Source organism: Bos mutus, chromosome X (assembly GCF_027580195.1).
Source record: "Bos mutus isolate GX-2022 chromosome X, NWIPB_WYAK_1.1, whole genome shotgun sequence".
In the NCBI taxonomy this organism is placed as follows: domain Eukaryota; kingdom Metazoa; phylum Chordata; class Mammalia; order Artiodactyla; family Bovidae; genus Bos; species Bos mutus.
This window is the reverse complement of record NC_091646.1, coordinates 127,853,745-127,873,801: the sequence shown is the minus strand read 5'-3', so window position 1 is coordinate 127,873,801 and position 20,057 is coordinate 127,853,745. Positions and strand designations below refer to the sequence as shown.

Genomic DNA, 20,057 nt, shown 5'->3' with positions numbered 1-20,057 from the left:
CGATAAAGGACAGAAATGGTATGGACCTAACAGAAGCAGAAGATATTAAGAAGAGATGGCAAAAATACACAGAAGAACTGTACAAAAAAGATCTTCACGACCAAGATAATCATGATGGTGTCATCAGTCACCTAAAGCCAGACATCCTGGAATGTGAAGTCAAGTGGGCCTTAGGAAGCATCACTACGAACAAAGCTAGTGGAGGTGATGGATTTCCAGTTGAGCTATTTCAAATCCTGAAAGATGATGCTGTGAAAGCGCTGCACTCAATATGCCAGCAAATTTGGACAACTCAGCAGTGGCCACAGGACTGGAAAAGGTCAGTTTTCATTCCAATCCCAAAGAAAGACAATGCCAAAGAATGCTCAAACTACCACACAATTGCACTCATCTCACACACTAGTAAAGTAATGCTCAAAATTCTCCAAGCCAGGCTTCAGCAGTACATGACCCGTGAACTTCCAGATGTTCAAGCTGGTTTTAGAAAAGGCAGAAGAACCAGAGATCAAACTGCCAACATCTGCTGGATCATGGAAAAGGGAAGAGAGTTCCAGAAAAACATCTATTTCTGCTTTGTTGACTATGCCAAAGCCTTTGACTGTGTGGATCACAATAAACTGTGGAAAATTCTGAAGGAGATGGGAATACCAGACCACCTGACCTGCCTCTTGAGAAATCTGTATGCAGGTCAGGAAGCAACAGTTAGAACTGGACGTGGACCAACAGACTGGTTCCAAATAGGAAAAGGAGTCCGTCAAGGCTGTATATTGTCACCCTGCTTGTTTAACTTATATGCAGAGCACATCATGAGAAACACTGGACTGGAAGAAACACAAGCTGGAATCAAGATTGCCGGGAGAAATACCAATAACCTCAGATATGCAGATGACACCACCCTTATGGCAGAAAGTGAAGAGGAACTAAGAAGTCTCTTGATGAAAATGAAAGAAGAGAATGAAAAAGTTGGCTTAAAGCTCAACATTCAGAAAACGAAGATCATGGCATCTGGTCCCATCACTTCATGGGAAATAGATGGGGAAACAGTGGAAACAGTGTCAGACTTTATTTTTCTGGGCTCCAAAATCACTGCAGATGGTGACTGCAGTCATGAAATTAAAAGACGCTTACTCCTTGGAAGGAAAGTTATGACCAGCCTAGACAGCATATTGAAAAGCAAAGACATTACTCTGCCAACAAAGGTCTGTCTAGTCAAGGCTATGGTTTTTCCAGCGGTCATGTATGGATGTGAGAGTTGGACTATGAAGAAAGCTGAGTGCCGAAGAATTGATGCTTTTGAACTGTGGTGTTGGAGGAGACTCTTGAGAGTCCCTTGGACTGCAAGGAGATCCAACCAGTCCATCCTAAATGAGATCAATCCCAGGTATTCATTGGAAGGACTGATGCTGAAGCTGAAACTCTAGTACTCTGGCCTCCGGATGTGAAGAGCTGACTCATTGGAAAAGACCCTAATGCTGGGAAGGATTGGGGGCAGGAGAAGAAGGGGATGACAGAGGATGAGATGGTTGGATGGCATCACCGACTCGATGGACATGAGTTTGAGTGAACTCCAGGAGTTGGTGATGGACAGGGAGGCCTGGCGTGCTGTGATTCGTGGGGTTGCAAAGAGTCGGACACAATTGAGTGATTGAACTGAACTGAACTGAAACATTTCTTATAAAATGTGAAGTGCATTAGTGAATTAGTGAGCGCCTCACACAAGAGAAAAAGTGATGGTGGCTTTATGACCAGATGTGGGAAGGAAGAGAAGGGTCGTTTTGCTCCCATGAGATTTTCCATGATTCTTCTGATGACCTACGTAGACCCAAGCTCATCAAGGGAAAGGGGAGAAGGATTCATTTCCTATCAAGGGAATAAAATCAATGGGCATGTCAAATGAGAAACATTCAGATGCAATTTTATTACTGCCATGTAAGATGAAAATCTTTATCAATAGTATGGTGTGTGTGTGTGTGCGTGTGTGTGTGGTGGTGTTTGCTGTGTGTGTGCACAACTATGCATTTTTCTGTTATCTACCATATATTTCAACTTTCTGCCTCTGCGTCCCATCCATCCAACATCCACTCATTCAGCATCCTCCATTCATTCACGTATCCAATCACTCACCCACTGACCCACTCACCCCTTCATCCAGCCAGTCAGCATCCACTAGTCATCCACCCACCCATCTATGGATTCATTGTTCATCCATCCATCCGATATCCATCATCCACCTACCATCCATCCATCATCCATCCACCTACCATCCATCCATCCAGCATCCACCATCCATCTACCATCCACCCACCATCCATTATCCATCCATCCATCCACCATCCATCCATCCATCCAGTATCCACTATCCATCTACCATCCATCCATCATCCATCCATTATCCATCTGCCTTCTATCATCCATCATCCATCCACCCACCATCCATCCATCCATCTATCCAATATCCACCATCCATGCATAATCCATCTACCATCCATCCATCCGTCCATCAATCTATCCAGTATCCACCATCTGTCTACCATCCATCGATCATCCATCTACCTTCTCCCATCCAGCATCCATTCATCCACCATCCATCCATCAGCAACTACCATTCATCCAGTAGCCATCATCCATGTACCATCCATCCACCATCCACCCACCCACCATCCATCCATCCAGTATCCACCATCCATCTACCATCCACCCATCATCCATTATCCATCCATCCATCCACTATCCATTCATCAGCATCCACCATTCATCCATTTATCTAGTATCCATCATCCACCTAGAATCCATCCATTATGTATCCATCCACCATCCACCCAGCATCCATCCATCTCTCCAGTATCCACCATCTACCTACCATCCATCCACCATTCACCCATCCATCCAGTAGCCACCATCCACCCACCATCCATCCATCCAGTACCACCCATCCAGTATTCGCCAGTCACCTCCCATCCATCCATCATCCATCCACCTCTCCATCCATCCAGTATCCACCATCCACCTGCCATCCATCTATCCACCATCCATCTACCATCTACCCAGCATCCATCCATCCATCCAGCATCCACAGTTCATCCATCAGCCATTCACCCATCATCCATCTCATCTACTGAGCTACCTCTCCCTGTCTCTATCACCTGACTCAACTACCTTTCCATCTATCCATTTGTCCATCTGTCAGTCCATCTGTGTGTCTATCATTATCTACCTATCACCCATCCATCCATCCATCGACACACATACACACAGATACATAAATAAGGAGACCATCCACACATTCAAACACTGCATACAGATGCCTGCTGTTTTGATTTAGAGTTGGAATTGTTTCTTCCCTTTCTACAGCTGTGCAAGTTCTATCAGCCATGTCACCCTAAAGATGGCTGCGGTCACGCCCTCCCCACTCTCCCAACCACCCCGCCCAGATCCTCAGTCCCATACCTATCAGAGCTGTGGAATAGCCTTGATCCTTCAGAAGCTTGGCGAACGTAATCTCACTGGGGGGCAGTCCTCCAGAAGAGGCCGAGAAGAGGAAAACTCCCACTTGGGACTGAGACGCCATTCCTGAGCAATGTGAAATCCACCATGAAGACGGGGAGGACCATTATGGCTGGGAGGAGGACGAGGAGCGCGGTGCTGGAGCCAGCGGTGAGGGGGGAGGGCATTACCTGAGCGGACAGGGTACCGGCCGGTCATGAAGGCCGCCCTGCTGGGCGTGCAGAGGGGTGATGCTGCCAGGTGCTGCGTGAGCTTCACACCCCCTCTGGCCAGGCGGTCGATATTGGGAGTCCTGGAACAGAGACTCGTGGGTCATTCATCATGATCTTAAGAAAGCTTCTTTGGGGGCTTTGCACAGTGAGTCGCTTCTCAGTAACCCAGGGAAATAGAGCCATGTGTCTTGGTGGGAAGGGGACGACAGAGGATGAGATGGTTGGATGGCATCACCGACTGGATGGACATCAGTTTGAGCCAATTCTGGGATACGGTGATGGACAGGGAAGCCTGGCATGCTGCTGTTCGTGGGGTCACAGAGAGTCGGACATGGCTGAGTGACTGAACCACAAGACGTGGGGGGAAGGAGTGAAGGAAAGGGAGCAGACACAGCACCATGGCTCTGAGTAAGGACAAAACCACACTGAGGGCTCCACGATCGAGGTCAGCCCTCTCTGGGGTACCTCACTTGCCCAGGGCTCTGAGCTTCTGGTTTAGGAGGGAGAAGACGAGTCCTGAGAATGGGCTGCTGGGACCAGGGGGATGGAGATGTTTCAAGGTCTCTCTCCTTCTCACCTGTCCCTGCCAGTCGCCTCTGTATGCCCCCAAACGGGAAAGCTCTGGGGGCAGCCTGACTCTCCTCTTCCCAACCACAGCCAAAGAGAGGCTCTGAAGGAGTTGTCATCAGGCTCTGCCTGGTGGCTCAGACGGGAAAGAATCTGCCTGCAAGGCGGGAGACCTGGGTTCGATCCCTGGGTCGGGAAGATCCCCTGGAGAAAAAGGACATGGCAACCCACTCCAGTCTTCTTGGCTGGAGAATCCCATGGACAGAGGATCCTGGCGGGCTACAGTCCAGGGGGTCACAAACAGCTGGACACGACTGAGCGACTCACACTTTCACTTTTCCAGGGACAAGGGGGTGACGGGACCCCCAGGAGCAAGGAAGCAAGGGCTCCAGGTGCATCTACCAGGGAACTACCCGGGGTTCACAGAGTCCAGGGCAAAGCTGGAAACAGGTCAGGCCGTGAGTTACTCACACCCTCTGTGGACTCCAGGGTTTTCCCGCTGAAGCGATGCTCACGGAGGGTTTCACTTCGAGGATGGCGCTCTGTGCAGGACAAGCCATTCTGTGGCCTTTTCTCCAGGAAGGTCGTGGCCCCGTCACCTCAGAAAATCACGCCAGACTTCCCCGGCATGGGGAGGGGGAGTTCTCACAGGTCTGGGGCCACTCTGAGTGGTTATCTCATATCCTTTTAAAGAAGCCCTGGTCCCTGCCACTCTGCCCATCTTTTAGACTTCGGTCCTGACCATACATGGGACCCCCTGCGGCCTTCCCGTCCTGTGGGAGGAGCCTGCTCCACCTCTGGATGTCTTTCTATCCCCCATCTCAGCAGCTTCCATCACAGCATAAAAGCACGATGTGATTAACTGCACTCCCTTCCTGGCCTGTGAGATGGGACATGTTATCTGGTTCACAGCGGCCCCACCCTCCGTGGTTCAGTGCCCAGAGGCCAATCAGGTAACAGTGAAAGTGAAAGCCGCTCAGTCGTATCCAACTCTGTGACCTCCATAGACTGTACAGTCCATGCGATTGTCCAGGCCAGAATCCTGGAGTGGGCAGCCATTCCCTTCTCCAGGGGATCTTCCCAACCCAGGGATGGAACCCAGGTCTCCCGCATTGCAGGCGGATTCTTTACCAGCTGAGCACCCAGGGAAATCCAGCAATACTGGAGTGGATAGCCTATCCCTTCTCCAGCGGATCTTCCCGACCCAGGAGTCGAACCGGGGTCTCCTGCATTGCAGGAGGATTCTTTCCCAGCTGAGTTATCAGGGCAGCCCATGGAATAGCGCATACCTCAGTGGACAAGATCGTTGTACTGCCCCGTGGTCTCAAACTCCTCTCCCGTTTATTACCTTACTTTATCCATTTAATTGTCAACATTTCCACTTGGCTTTGGCCTTATGTTACAAGATGCTGAGAATACGGAAATCGTATGCGTGACTAGTGCCTAGACTGGCTACTGAGAAATCTATTTGGGGGTGTGATATTATAAAATGAAGCATGTCGTTCAGAAAGAGCTGGGTTGGGGAGAGGGATAAATTAGGAATTTGGGATTAGCAGACATACACTCTAAAACAGATTCATAACAAGGAGGTCCTGTATAGTATCGGGAACTATATTCAATATCTTGTAACAAACAATAACGGAAAAGAATTAGAAAACAGAATATACACATGTATACAGAAGATATGTATGTGTGTGTCTATATGAGCTTCTCAGGTGGTGCTAGTGGTAAAGAACCTGCCTGCAACACAGGACACGTTAAGAGATAAGGGTTCAGTCCCCGGGTCGAGAAGATCCCCTGGAGGAGGAAATGGCAACCCACTCCGGTAATCTTGCCTGGGAAATCCCATGGACAGAGGAGCCTGGCGGGTTACAGTCCATGGGGTCGTAAAGACTCTGACATGGTTGAAGCCAGTTAGCACACAGCACACGAATGTGTGTATATATACATGCTAAAACAATATTGTAGATCACCTGTACTTCAATGAAAAGAAAAAGAATTGGATGCTAATATGGGGAGCAAGATAGATTTAGGGTATTACTATGAATTTATTATTATAAATTCTTACTGTATAGCCCTTTTCTTCCTTTTGATAATTAGCAGACAGTGAACTTTAAAGACTTGATTGCAATTTTTTAAATTAAGACTCCTTAGTGGAATCAGTGCCTATCACATTAATAAATTTTAGGAATATCACGTCTGGTAGCATATCTAATATGAACTGTTGTTGTTCAGTCGTTAAGTTGTGTCCAACTCTTCCGGACGGTAAGAGAATTCCCTACAAGGGTGAAGAAGATGAAGCTCCTGCTTTTCGTGACCTCAGAACACCGTGGTTCACGTGGCTCGAGGGCAGTCTTGGTTTTCAGTGTCTACACAGAGCCACACGTGGCGTGCAGCTGGAGGGGAGCGTGGGCTTTGCACGTCTCCCGGTGGCCTGTGTTCCACGAATGCCCGCTGCCTGTCACAGGGCGGCCAGCCTGTGGAGGGGTCCCTGTGTTGACCCATCACCGCACCTGAGCGTCTTGTTGCCATAGCAACCGGGGTCCCCGATGCCAAGGTCGTCAGCCATCAGCAGGACGAAGTTGGGCTTTGATGCCACCCAGCTCTGGGCCTCGCAGAGGAACAGCAACAGAAGCAGAAGGGTCATCATGTCCCTGCAAAGAGCGAGGGCAAGAGAGTCGTGAAGGATGCTGGCGGGAGGGACCATTCTCCTTGTCTGGGATCCTCCCTTCTCCCCCTCCCCTTAGGAGAAAGGGTACTGTCCACCCACCCGCCCCGGATGGGACGGGATCCAAATCAACTCAGACGACACGTGCGTGCTAAGTCGCTTCAGTTGTATCCGACTCTCTGCGACCCCATGGACTGAAGCCCACCAGGCTCCTCTGTCCGTGGGATTCCCCAGGGAAGAATTCTGGAGCGGGTTGCCATGCCCTCCTCCAGGGGATTTTCTCCGACACACGGACTGAACTCCAGTTTCTTACATCTCCTGCTTTGGGAAGCCTGAGACATCACATAGAAAGAACCGCATCCTCTCTGCCGTGTGTTTGTTTCTACAACAAACAAACATTTCCTTCTCCCTGCACAGCGCTGACCTCTCCTTTCTACCTCAAACCAAAACACAGGCTCTGTCTGGAAAAATGAAAACACAGTCATCTCTTCTTCAAAAATGAAAACAATCATCTCTTTAAGGCAGGCTCTGTCGTCAGCTAAACGTTCTCTACTCTGCCCTGGAAAAACTACAGAAAAACAGGCATTTCAGGATAATCCAGTTGTCGATGTCAACCCCTTTCTAAAATTAGCCGTGACTGTCACCTGTGTGGGCAGCAGCTTTTAAAAGGGAAACCTGTAGACATGGGAGTGTCGCAAACCTTTCCAAGCTCAAGGAAGACAAGGTTCATTGCTCCAGCACTGGGTGCTAAGTTCAGTTCAGTTCATTCCAGCCGCTCAGTCGTGTCCGCGTCTTTGCGACCCCATGAACCTGTCCTCCCTGTCCACACCAGGCCTCCCTGTCCATCACCAATTCCTGGAGTCCACCCAAACCCATGTCCATCGCGTCGGTGATACCATGCAACCATCTCATCCTCTGTCCTCCCCGTCTCCTCCTGCCTTCAACCTTTCCCAGCATCAGGGTCTTTTTCAATCAGTCAGTTCTTTGCATCAGGTGGCCAAAGGATTGGAGTTTCAGCTTCAACATCAGTCCTTCCAATGAACACCCAGGACTGACCTCCTTTAGGATGGACTGGTTGGATCTCCTTGCAGTCCAAGGGACTCTCAAGAGTCTTCTCCAACACCACAGTTCAAAAGCATCCATTCTTTGGCGCTCAGCTTTCTCTATAGTCCAACTCTCATATCCATACATCACCACTGGAAAAACCATAGCCTTGACTAGACAGACCTTTGTTGGCAGAGTAATGTCTCTGCTTTTTAATATGATGCGTAGGTTGGTCATAACTTTCCTTCCAAGGAGTAAGTGTCTTTTAATTTCATGGCTGCAGTCACCATCTGCAGTGATTTTGGAGCCCAGAAAAATAAAGTCAGCTACTGTTTCCACGGTTTCCCCATCTATTTTCCAGGAAGTGAGGGGACCAGATGCCATGATCTTCGTTTTCTGAATGTTGAGCTTTAACATTCGGAGCTAAGGGTACTAAGAGGTGGCAGCAAGCACAGCGGAGGGGTGAGTTCATCACACCCCACAGCAAAAGACCCCACATGCCACGGCTAAGACCCTGGCACCGTCAAATAAACACATAAGTATAAAAACTTTAAAGGAGCTGTGTCTCTAACTTCTGTATACATATTGCATAAAATATACAACTGAGAGCTTGGAAGCAATTCTGTAAGCCTGCCCGCCTCTCTTTGAGCATCTCTCACTCTATCTTTATGACTCGGTCACCTTAAAAACGACGAATGTTCTACCTAGATGGCCATTGAGAGATGAATGGATAAAGAAGTTGTGGTACATATACTCGGTGGAATACTACTAAGCTGTGAAAAGGGACGCATTTGAGTCAGTTCTCATGAGGTGGATGAACCTAGAGCCGGTTAGACAGAGTAAAGTGAGTCAGAGAGAGAAAGACAAACACCATATATTAAGGCATATATAAGGAACGTAGAAGATGGTGCTGATGAACCTATTTGCAGGATAGCAGTGGAGATGCGGACCCAGAGAACAGACTTGTAGACGCACTGAAGAGCAAGCAGAGGGTTGGAGGAACAGAGAGAACAGCGCTGACACATAGACATTATCACACGTAAAACAGACAGCCAGTGGGAATTTGCCGTGTGATGCAGGGAGCTCTCTGACAACCTAGAGGGGTGGCATGGGCTGGGAGGTTCAAAAGGGAGGGGATGTGTGCATCCCTATGGCTGATTCACGTGGATGTATTGTAGAAACCAACACAATATTGCAAAGCGATTATCCTCCAATTAAAACTAAATTAATAAAAGAAAATAATGTCTGAAATTTTACCTTAGTAGTCACTTACAATCCCACTGCACGAAAATTATTATCATAATAACCAGAACTTACTTTTCACCCACAAACATGGAGTAGAACAGGTGTTCCTAAAGATGTTTCAAACTCTTAAAGGACTTAGTTGATAAAAGTACTTAAAATGAAATACAAGGGCTCTAAAATATTAAGAGTATATAGCACATTCATTTCTGAAAAAAATAGCAAACGCTCCTCCCTGAAAAAATTATTTTTCTGAACAAACTTCGTTTGGCAAAGAAGAAAAACAAAAATTTTTTTGAGAATGTTGCTATTTCTAAAACAGAAAAATTCTGCAGCAGAGAGACAAAAGAACATTTTCATAACTAGCGGTATAATTACATTGAATCTGTTCATTATAAGAAAATTAACACTGCTCTGACTTAATGGAAAACTTTACCACAGCAACCAACAAGTTTCAGATCTATTTTCCAGGTGCAGAAAAGGTTTCCTGGAAACAAAGAAAAACCTACATCGCAAACCGTATTTTGTTTAGAAGCAATGCCGTTCTGTTCAATTTGAGCCATGTATCATCAATGATATTTCCTCAAGTGTCATCTACATAGATGAACTCTTTTAAAGTCAATAAGAAATACTGTCTGACATTAGAGCAGGAAAAATCCCATCTGAATATGTGGTCTTCTTAAAAGCTGTGATTTTTCCAGTAGTCATGCGTGGATGTGAGAGTTGGACCATAAAGGAGGCTGAGCGCCAAAGAATTGATGCTTTTGAGCTGTGGTGTTGGAGAAGACTCTTGAGAGCCTCTTGGACTGCAAGGAGATCCAACCAGTCCATCCTAAGGGTAATTGGTCCTGAATATTCACTGGAAGGACTGATGCTGAAACTGAAGTTCCAACACTTTAGCCACCCGATGTGAAGAGCTGACTCATCGGAGAAGACCCTGATGCTGGGAAAGATTGAGGGCGGGAGGAGAAGGGGACGACAGAGGATGAGATGGTTGGATGACATCACCAACTCAATGGACCTGAGTTTGAGCAAGCTCCAGGAGTTGGTGACAGACAGAGAAGCTTGGTGTGCTGCGGTCCATGGGGTCGCAAAGAGTCGGACACGACTGAGCAATCGAACAACAACAAATTGGTGGAATCTTAATTTAAAAAAAAAGATACAAATGGGCTTATTCGCTTAGATTTCTAACATTCAGTATGAAGGAATGGGCCAACATTTATAAGCTAGTTGGAGAGAACGAAAATGCATGAGGAGAAAACAACAGAATATGAAGCATAAGCTTTGTAGCAGAAGAGAAAGGGAGGGATTTGGAAAAGGCTTGACATTTTTTTTTTTTCTTTTTTAAGATTTTTTTAAAAATTTGGACCACTTTTAAAGTCATGTGGGATAAATGCTCCCTGACCAGGAATCAAATCTGCACCCCTTGCAGTGGAAGGTGAAGTCTTAACCACTGGATCATCAGGAGAAGGCCGGTGATATTCTTCTTTCCATCCTGATATTATCATCTGTGCTGTAAATACCAGAAGGCCTCTGGGAACAACCTAAAGGCTTCACCACGAGGGTGAGAACTGTGCGGCGCAGGCCACGTTTGAGAAGAGAAAGAGGAACATCATTTGACCTATTAGCATTGGGGCTTCTCAGGCGGCTCATCAGTAAAGAACCCACCTGCCAATGCAGGAGACATGGGAGACCTGGATTCGATCCCTGGGTCTGGAAGATCCCCTGGAGAGGGCATGGCAACCCACTCCAGGATTCTTGCCTGGAGAATCCCACGGATGGAGAAGCCCTGGCGGGCTACAGTCCATGGGGCTGCCAAGAGTCGGACATGACTGAGCACGCCCAGGATCGGGGCCAAGCTTAATGGCTGTAACAACCAGAGTAGGGTCACGAGCCAAAGACGGCTCCAAACAAGTAGGATGTGTGCTAAGTGCAGGGCCAGCTGCCACTCCCAACCCCACACTCCAGCAAAGCCAGCGAACCCCTCCACACTGGAGCCATTTCAAACAAATGATCCTGAGCCCGGCCATCCGTCCAGGCAGGATGGGGGTGCCCCCCTCCCCAGCCCTCACACAATCACTGATGTTCTTTTCGAGATTATAAGCAAGTGCAGAGAACACTTATTATAAGCAGATATAAGCAAGTTCAGGGAACACTGACTATAAGCAGAAGGCAAAGGCCTTTTTTAAAAAAAGACTTTGGTAGTTAAGATAGTGGTGCAGCTGAGAGGCACGGCCTAACCACAGTCAGGATATTCTCCCAGGTATAAAATCCAGCCAGAGAAAGTTGTTGTCATTTACTTGCTCAGTCGTGTCCAGCTCTATGCGACCCCATGGACTGTAGCCCGCCAGGCTCTTCTGTCCATGGGATTCTCCAGGCAAGAATCCTGGAGTGGGTTGCCATTTCCTCCTCCATGGGATCTTCCCGACCCAGGCATCAAACTCACATCTCGTCCACTGCAGGCAGGTTCTTTACCACTGAGGCCTCGGGAAAGCCCAGCCAAACTTAACCAGGTTGAACCTGTCCAAAGTGATGGAACAACCACATCCTTGATTGTAAGTCTGCACAGAATCCTCCTCGAGGTGTGTGGGAACTGTAAGCTGGCCTGACACCCACAACTACACACCTGGATCCTCCAGCAAACAAGCCTGTGTGTTCGGATGTCTGCACAGCCTTCCCTGGCTCAGAAGATAAAGAATCTGCCTGCAATGTGGGAGATCTGGGTTCACTCCCTGGGTTGGGAAGATCCCCTGGAGGAGGAAATGGCAACCCACTCCAGTATTCTTGCCTAAAGAATCCCATGGACAGAGGAGCCTGGTGGGCTACGGTCCAAGGGGCTGCAAAGAGTCAGACACGACTGCAGTGACTTAGCAGGCACTCAGTCTTCTCCAGTCCTCTGCTTGTCACTGCTAACTGAGTTTGCTCATGTCATGGAAATGTTTAAGGACCCCACCAAGAGAAACCGCACATGTCTGCAGGGGTGATTTGAGAGCAGGGTGGTAGCTGTTATTTTTCGGAATAAAAACACAACTCCTGAATAATGCAGAAAAATCAATCAGCAACTCTTAAAAATGTGCTTCCTTTTCGTGAGGGAACAGGTGTCATTTTTAATAAAAATGTTAAGCTATGAAAATGGATTACAGGAAAAGAAAATGAATTCGCTTGCCAAAGCCACGCGGATGAATTATCCTCTCTGATAACTCAATATGTCTGCGTCGTAGATCAGATAATAAGTACATTCACAACATTTTTCAGCCTAACTCTGGTTAGTTCTTCAACTTAGAATTGATATTCTACTCAACAGAGGGACATCCTTGCCTTTTCTTTAGTGCTCCTGGATTCTACCCGTCTGTATTTACTTGCAGTGGAAAATAAAAGCTTGAATAGCTGATAAATGGGACAAGATGCTTTAATCACCGTATTAGGGTAAAACATTTGCAATAGCCGTTTTTTATTAAAATGATGGACCAGGACTTCCTTGGTGCTCCAGCAGTTAAGAATCTGCCTTCCAGGGGCTTCCTGGCTGGCTAAGTGGTAAGGAATCTGACTGCCCAGGCAGGTGACACGGGCTCAATCCTTGGTCTGGGAGGATCCCACTTGGCTCGGAGCAACTAAGCCCGTGTGCCCCAGCTACTGTAGCCAACACGCCCTAGAGCCGATGCTCGGCCCCAAGAGACGCCACGACAGCAAGAAGCCCGCAGAACACAAGGAAGAGTGGACCCCGCTCACCAGAGCTAGAGAAAGCCCACACACAGCAGTGATAACTCGGTGCAGCCAAAACCAAAATCAGTCCAGTTCAGCCGCTCAGTCGTGTCTGACTCTTTGGGACCCCATGGACTGCAGCACGCCAGGCCTCCCTGTCCATCACCAGCTCCCAGAGCTTGCTCAAACTCATGTCCATTGAGCCGGTGATGGCATCCAACCATCTCATCCTCCGTCGTCCCCTTCTCCTCCCACCTTCAATCTTTCCCAGCATCAGGGTCTTCTCCAGTGAGTCAGCTCTTCGCATCAGGTGGCCAAAGTATTGGAGTTTCCGCTTCAGCATCAGTCCCTCCAGTGAACACCCAGGACTGATCTCCTTTAGGATGGACTGGTTGGATCTCCTTGCAGTCCAAGGTCTCCCAAGTTGCAGTCAGATTCTTTACCATCTGAGCTGCCAGGCCGCTCACCAAGAATGCTGTAGTGGGTTGCCATTTCCTTCTCCAGCTTTCTTTATAGTCCAGCTCTCGCATCCACACATGACTGCTGGAAGACCAATGGCTTTGACTAGACGGACCTTTGTTGGCCTTCTCCAACACCACAGTCCCAAAGCATCAATTCTTCCCCACCCAGGGATCGAAGCAGGGATAAAGCTGGTGACTCCTTGCCGGGGTGCAGCCCCAGTGGACCCAGGGAAAGGCAAGTTAGAGAGCCCTTTCTCCCCTGTGATCAATCATCTGAGTCATTTGGCCTCTTGGATCTATTTCCTTTGAGATGCCCTCACCCCATCTTCCCACCATTCTGCTGAATTGTCTAACATAGGATGTGTTCCCACAGTTTCTGTTTTGTTCTCCAAATGTATGTTTTGTGAAGCATCCTTGATTTTGTAGCTGACTGGTTGTTTGATGGTTGGTTGGTTGATTATTATTTTTTTTTTTTTAGTCTTTTTATTCCAGTTCTTTCTGCTGCAGATGCCCTTCAAAGGCATTCTGGTTCTTAGCTCTCCTCTTCCAGGGCATCTTTCCCCGCAGTCACTGGGTCTTAGCTGAAATATGCAGGATCATTACTTGCATCATGTGGGCTCTAGTTCCCAGACCAGGGATTGAACCAGGGTCCCCTGCATTGGGAGCAGAGTCTTAGCCATTGAACCATCAGGGAAGTTCCCGGTTACAAGTCTTGCTTCTAACTTTACATTTGCTGTTAGGCTATGACACCCGTTGGCTTATGTGACATTGCTGATGGCCCATCTTTTAAAAAAATTTTATTTATTTTGAAATTAAAAGACGCTTGCTCCTTGGAAGGAAAGCTATGATCAACCTAGAAGCATCTTAAAAAGCAGAAACATTACTTTGGGTTGGGAAGATCCCCTGGAGAAGGGCATGACCACCCACTCCAGTATTCTGGCCTGGAGAATTCCATAGACTGTATGTCCGTGGGGTCGCAAAGAGTCAGACACGACTTAGCGACTTTCACTTTCCCCAGTGTTCTTGCCTGGAGAATCCCACAGACAGAGGAGCATGGTGGGCTACAGTCCCTGGGGTCGCAGAGAGTCGGACACGACTGAGCGACTAAACGACGGCAGGAAACACGACATAGGTTCAGAAGTCAAGGGCATGTATCTCCATATGGAACAGACTACTGCAGGTCTAAAATGGTAAATGAGAACAGACCTTTCACGTAATCTTTGGACCCTTAATGTCAACTATACATCCCAAGCACATGGTGAATGGTGGGGACAATGGTAAACACATGTATACTCAGTCGTGTCCAACTCAGAGACCTCGTGGACTGTAGCTCGCCTGGCTCCTCCATCCATGGAATTCTCCAGGCAAGAATACTTGAGTGGGTTGCCATTTCCTTCTCCAGGGGACCTTCCCCACCCAAGGACTGAGTCCACATCTCCTGAGTCCCCTGTGTTGCCGGCTGATTCTTTGCCCACTGAACCATCGAGGAAGCCAAAACGATAAATCAGTTCAGTTAGTTCAGTCGCTCAGTCGTGTCCGACTCTTTGCGACTCCGTGGACTGCAGCACGCCAGGCCTCCCTGTCCGTCACCAACTCCCGGAGTCTACCCAAACTCAACGTCCATCGAGTCAGCGATGCCATCCAACCATCTCATCCTCGTGATAGATAAGTACCTGCTATTCTAGACCAATGTGAAGTCAGAGGTATTAAACCCAAAGAGGGATCTTTAAAAAGAAGCTATTCCATAAATGGTAAACTGGGGGGCAAATTTGAAAGACAAAAGAAAGTCCAGCCTCTCCACATTTTATTTTATTTACAGTGCTATGTTAGTTTCTCTCTACAATGAAGTGAATCAGCCACATGTATACATATGTCCGTTCCCTCTTGCCCCTCTCCCATCCTCCCATCCAGCCCTCGAGGTCATCACAGAGCAGCCCGGTTCTATACAGAGGCTTCCCACTAGCTGTCTATTTTACACACGGTCATGTATATATGTCAGTGTTACTCTTTCAATTCATCCCACCCTCTCCACCCGCTGTGTCCACGAGTCCATTCGACGTCTGCATCTCTATTCTTTTCCTGCAAATAGGTTCAGCTGTAGCACTGTTTTCGACTCTACACATGCGTGTTAATATAAAAATGTTTGCTTTTCTCCTTCTTAGTTCTGAGGTCTATGCTATTTTTAAAATATTTATTTATTTTAATTGGAGACTAATTACAATATTGTAGTGGGTTTTGCCATACATTGACATGAAGCAAAACCCACAAGTAACTCATGAAACGGCATCTACTCATGATTATAAATGTACGTTAGCTTATGCATTTGATCAACCCCCCACCCTGAATATCAGACTTTAGCGATAAATAAACTTGAAAGATGACTAGAAGCAATGGGCTCCCCATTCATCTGATATGAAATATTACACAGTTAAATTCACTCAGCAAAAGCCGTCACGCTCTGGAAACAAACTAGCAGGAAAAAAAAAAAATCAAAGAACTAGAGACTTATGTATAGTTAATAAAAATTTCAAATTCTAAGAAACAACACATGTTTTAAGTTATGAAAGCGGGGGATTAGGAAAACATAAAATGAATTCGTAAATTTCCATTATGCTTTCAAATCCAGAGGGGATTTTTAATAAAAATAGAGAAACAAAGCACTGTAGCGAAAAGCAATATAGAGATGCTGTTAAAGTTGATACATAGTAATACAATGGTATAGGTTAAAATAGTATTATACCAACCGCTCATTGGCAATAGATTATATAATTCTAAAACCTGAACACTGTACTCCTAAAATTATAAAAATCTAACTACAGACATTTTATTGCTATCAAGGCCTTCCAACCTTTTACAGAGGAAAGGAAAGAATTACAGGCTGTTGTATACATTATTTTCTGATTTCAAATAGGACATTTTAAACCTGAAATGGTATCGTAGACTATCTTACCATACAATTCACCTCTAAAATGCAGATTTTAACATGCGCTTCATATGGGGAAAAAATAATAATAAGCAGAACACCCGACATGCAGTATAAATATTGGAACTGCAAGAGCTGCACCTCAGTAACTGTCAGTGAAAAAACTAATGAAATAGATGCAGTGGAAATGGCACAAAATTCCAGTTACTTAGTTTAAAATTGTGCTTCATTCTTTACAGAAAAAAAAGCACTTGCTTGTGCCAGGTGGCTCTGTTCCTCTCCAGAATCCCAGGTAGCCGAGTGGGAGGTAATGTCTAACAAGTATGGAGTTTCATCATATCTGGCCAACAGGAAGGTTGAGAAATCCCAGATCAGAGGTAAAGATCATTGCTTACAGTGTGTAAGTTAGAGATCAAATCAATCAGGAAGGAAACTTTTTTTAAAAAAACAATCCTCTTAAGAAATCTGTATGCAGGTCAGTAAGCAACAGTTAGAACTGGACATGGAACAACAGACTGGTTCCAAATAGGAAAAGGAGTACATCAAGGCTGTATATTGTCACCCTGCTTATTTAACTTCTATGCAGAGTACATCATGAGAAACGCTGGACTGGAAGAAGCACAAGCTGGAATCAAGATTGCCGGGAGAAATATCAATAACCTCAGATATGCAGATGACACCACCCTTATGGCAGAAAGTGAAGAGGAACTCAAAAGCCTCTTGATGAATGTGAAAGTGGAGAGTGAAAAAGTTGGCTTAAAGCTCAACATTCAGAAAACTAACATCATGGCATCCGGTCCCATCACTTCATGGGAAATAGATGGGGAAACAGTGGAAACAGTGTCAGACTTTATTTTTTGGGGCTCCAAAATCACTGCAGATGGTGATTGCAGCCATGAAATTAAAAGACGCTTGCTCCTTGGAAGGAAAGTTATGTCCAACCTAGATAGCATATTCAAAAGCAGAGACATTACTTTGCTAACAAAGGTCCGTCTAGTCAAGGCTATGGTTTTTCCTGTGGTCATGTATGGATGTGAGAGTTGGACTGTGAAGAAGGCTGAGCACCGAAGAATTGATGCTTTTGAACTGTGGTTTTGGAGAAGACTCTTGAGAGTCCCCTGGACTGCAAGGAGATCCAACCAGTCCATTCTGAAGGAGATCAGCCCTGGGATTTCTTTGGAAGGAATGATGCTAAAGCTGAAACTCCAGTACTTTGGCCACCTCATGTGAAGAGTTGACTCACTGGAAAAGATTCTGACGCTGGGAGGGATCGGGGGCAGGAGGAGAAGGGGACGACAGAGGATGAGATGGCTGGATGGCATCACTGACTCGATGGATGTGAGTCTGAGTGAACTCCGGGAGTTGGTGATGGACAGGGAGGCCTGGCGTGCTGTGATTCATGGGGTCGCAAAGAGTTGGACACGACTGAGCGACTGAACTGAACTGAACTGAACCTTCTTAGTTAATTAAAACCCAAAGAATATCATTTAATGGCAGGATTGATATAGTGGAGAAGGAAATGGCAACACAATCCAGTATTCTTGCCTGGAAAAGTCTCATGGACGGATAAGCCTGGTAGGCTATAATCCATGGGGTCACAAAGAGTTGGACACACCTGAGCGATTTCACTGTCTCTCACTTAATACAGCAGAGAAACCTTTTTTTCCCCCTCATCTATGTACTAAACAAACAAAAAAAAAAACTTTATTTCTTTGACTGCACCAGATCTCCATTGCAGCATGCGTTATCTTTAGGTGTGGCATGTAGGGTCTTAGTTCCTTGACCGGGGATTGAACCCAAGACCCCTGCATTGGAAGCACAGAGTCTTAGTCACCAGACCACCAGGGAAGTCCCAGGGTAAGGTCTTGAAGCTGGGACTCAGGGCAAGGGTCTCAACAATAATTCAACACTTACTTACTAAACGTCTATAAGGCACCCTACATTGCTGGAACACCGTGAGTGAGAGTTGTATGTTTCCTATGCTTATGGTGGTGGTTTAGTCGCTCACTTGTGTCTGACCCTTTTGCGACTCCATAGACTATACAGTCTATGGGATTCTCCAGGCCAGAACACTGGAGTGAGTGGCAAGTTTCCTTCTCCAGGGGATCTTCCCAACCCAGGGATTGAACCCAGGTCTCCCCCATTGCAGGCAGATTCTTTATCAGCCGAGCCACCAGGGAAGCCCTCCTCTGCTTATAGAGCTTGCAAAAACGAAAGCGAAAGTGTCAGTCACTCAGTCATGTCCGACTCTTTCTGACCCCATGGACTGTAGCCCGCCAGGCTCCTCTGTCCATGGGATTCTCCAGGCAAGAATACTGGAGTGAGTAGCCGTTCCCTTCTCCAGGGGATCCTCCCGACCCAGGGATCAAACCTGGGTCTCGCACTTTTTGAGTAGATGCTTTACCACCTGAGCCACCAGGGAAGCCCCATATAGAGCTTGCAAAGCATTTGCAAAAAACACACAGGATTTAAGTCAACGCTGGACAATGACTACATCGAGGTTGATATGAAACTGTCAATGGGACCAGCATGCATGGACTGTGGTGTGGGCATTACTGGCCCGAGGCACGGGGCAAGGAGAAGCTGGCTGGTGCTCACAGGAGGATGCTAACATGGCTGGTAGGGGGGATTTCGTAAGATAAGAAGAAAGCAAGGGTGACCCACATGCTAGAAGGGCCTGACGGGGAACTCCAACTGGAGCTCTGTGACAGCCTGCGTGGGTGGGGTAAGTGTGGGCGGTTGGAGGGAGGTTCAAGAGGGAGCGACCCCATGGACTATACAGTCCATGGAATTCTCCAGGCCAGAATACTGGAGTGGGTAGCCTTTCCCTTCTCCAGGGGATCTGCCCAACCCATGGATCGAACCCAAGTCTCCAGCATTGCAAGCGGATTCTTTACCAGCTGAACAAAAGGGAAGCCCAGGAATACTGGAGTGGGTAGCCTATCCCTTCTCCAGGGGATCTTCCCGACCCAGGAATCGAACCGGGGTCTCCTGCCTTGCAAGTGGATTCTTTATGAACTGAGCCACAAGGGAAGCCCAAGAATACTGGAGTGGGTAGCCTGTCTCTTCTCCAGGGAATCTTCCTGACCCTGGAATCGAACCGGGGTCTCATGCACGGCAGGCAGTTTCTTTACCAACTGAGCTATCAGGGAAGTCATGACATATGTACATTTATGGGTAATTCATGTTGATGTATGGCAGAAGTCAAACAAATACTGCAAAGCAATTATTCATCAATTCAAATAAACATTAAAAAAAATATATGGGGGGTGGGAAATGGGCCTGAGGAACATGGAGGGTGCTGGGAGCTGGATCATAGAGACTGTTCCAGCCATGGTTCTGGAATTCCACCTGCCTTCCGAGGGAAAGGCATTTGGAGAGCTCTAACAGGGCCAGTTAAGGACAGGGAGGCCTGGCATGCTGCAGTCCACAGGGTCGCAGAGTCGGACACAACTGAGAGACCGAATAACAAACAGGGCCGGGGTAGGATCAGAGCTGGGTCCGGAGAAAGTTCCCCTGCCAGGGTGCTGGGGAAGGTGGCGAAGGGTGTAGACAGGTCACTGGAGGCCACACTCGTGAGATGAAGCCGGCTCAGCCCCGGGCGTGACCGGTCCAGATGGAGAGACAAGTGACAGCCAAGAAGGTGACCCAGGGGCTGTGGGAGTTTTTCTTTTTTTACAGTAGAGTGTTGTTGCTGTTGTTGTTCAGCCATCAGGTCGTGTCCGACTCTTTGC

General features: G+C 47.2%; 1 protein-coding gene across 3 annotated transcripts in view; it reads right to left on the bottom strand.

Annotated features, from left to right (window-relative positions):
* STS (steroid sulfatase) overlaps positions 1-20,057 on the bottom strand; it is a 163,923-nt gene that overhangs the window by 81,566 nt on the left and 62,300 nt on the right. For all 3 annotated transcript variants that reach the window (XM_070366315.1, XM_070366317.1, XM_070366316.1), the window contains 3 exons: positions 6,797-6,937; positions 3,675-3,796; positions 3,448-3,570 (listed from right to left, as the gene is read on the bottom strand). In XM_070366315.1, the coding sequence (XP_070222416.1) occupies positions 3,448-3,570; positions 3,675-3,796; positions 6,797-6,937 (386 nt within the window). The remainder of the gene's footprint in view (positions 1-3,447; positions 3,571-3,674; positions 3,797-6,796; positions 6,938-20,057) is intronic.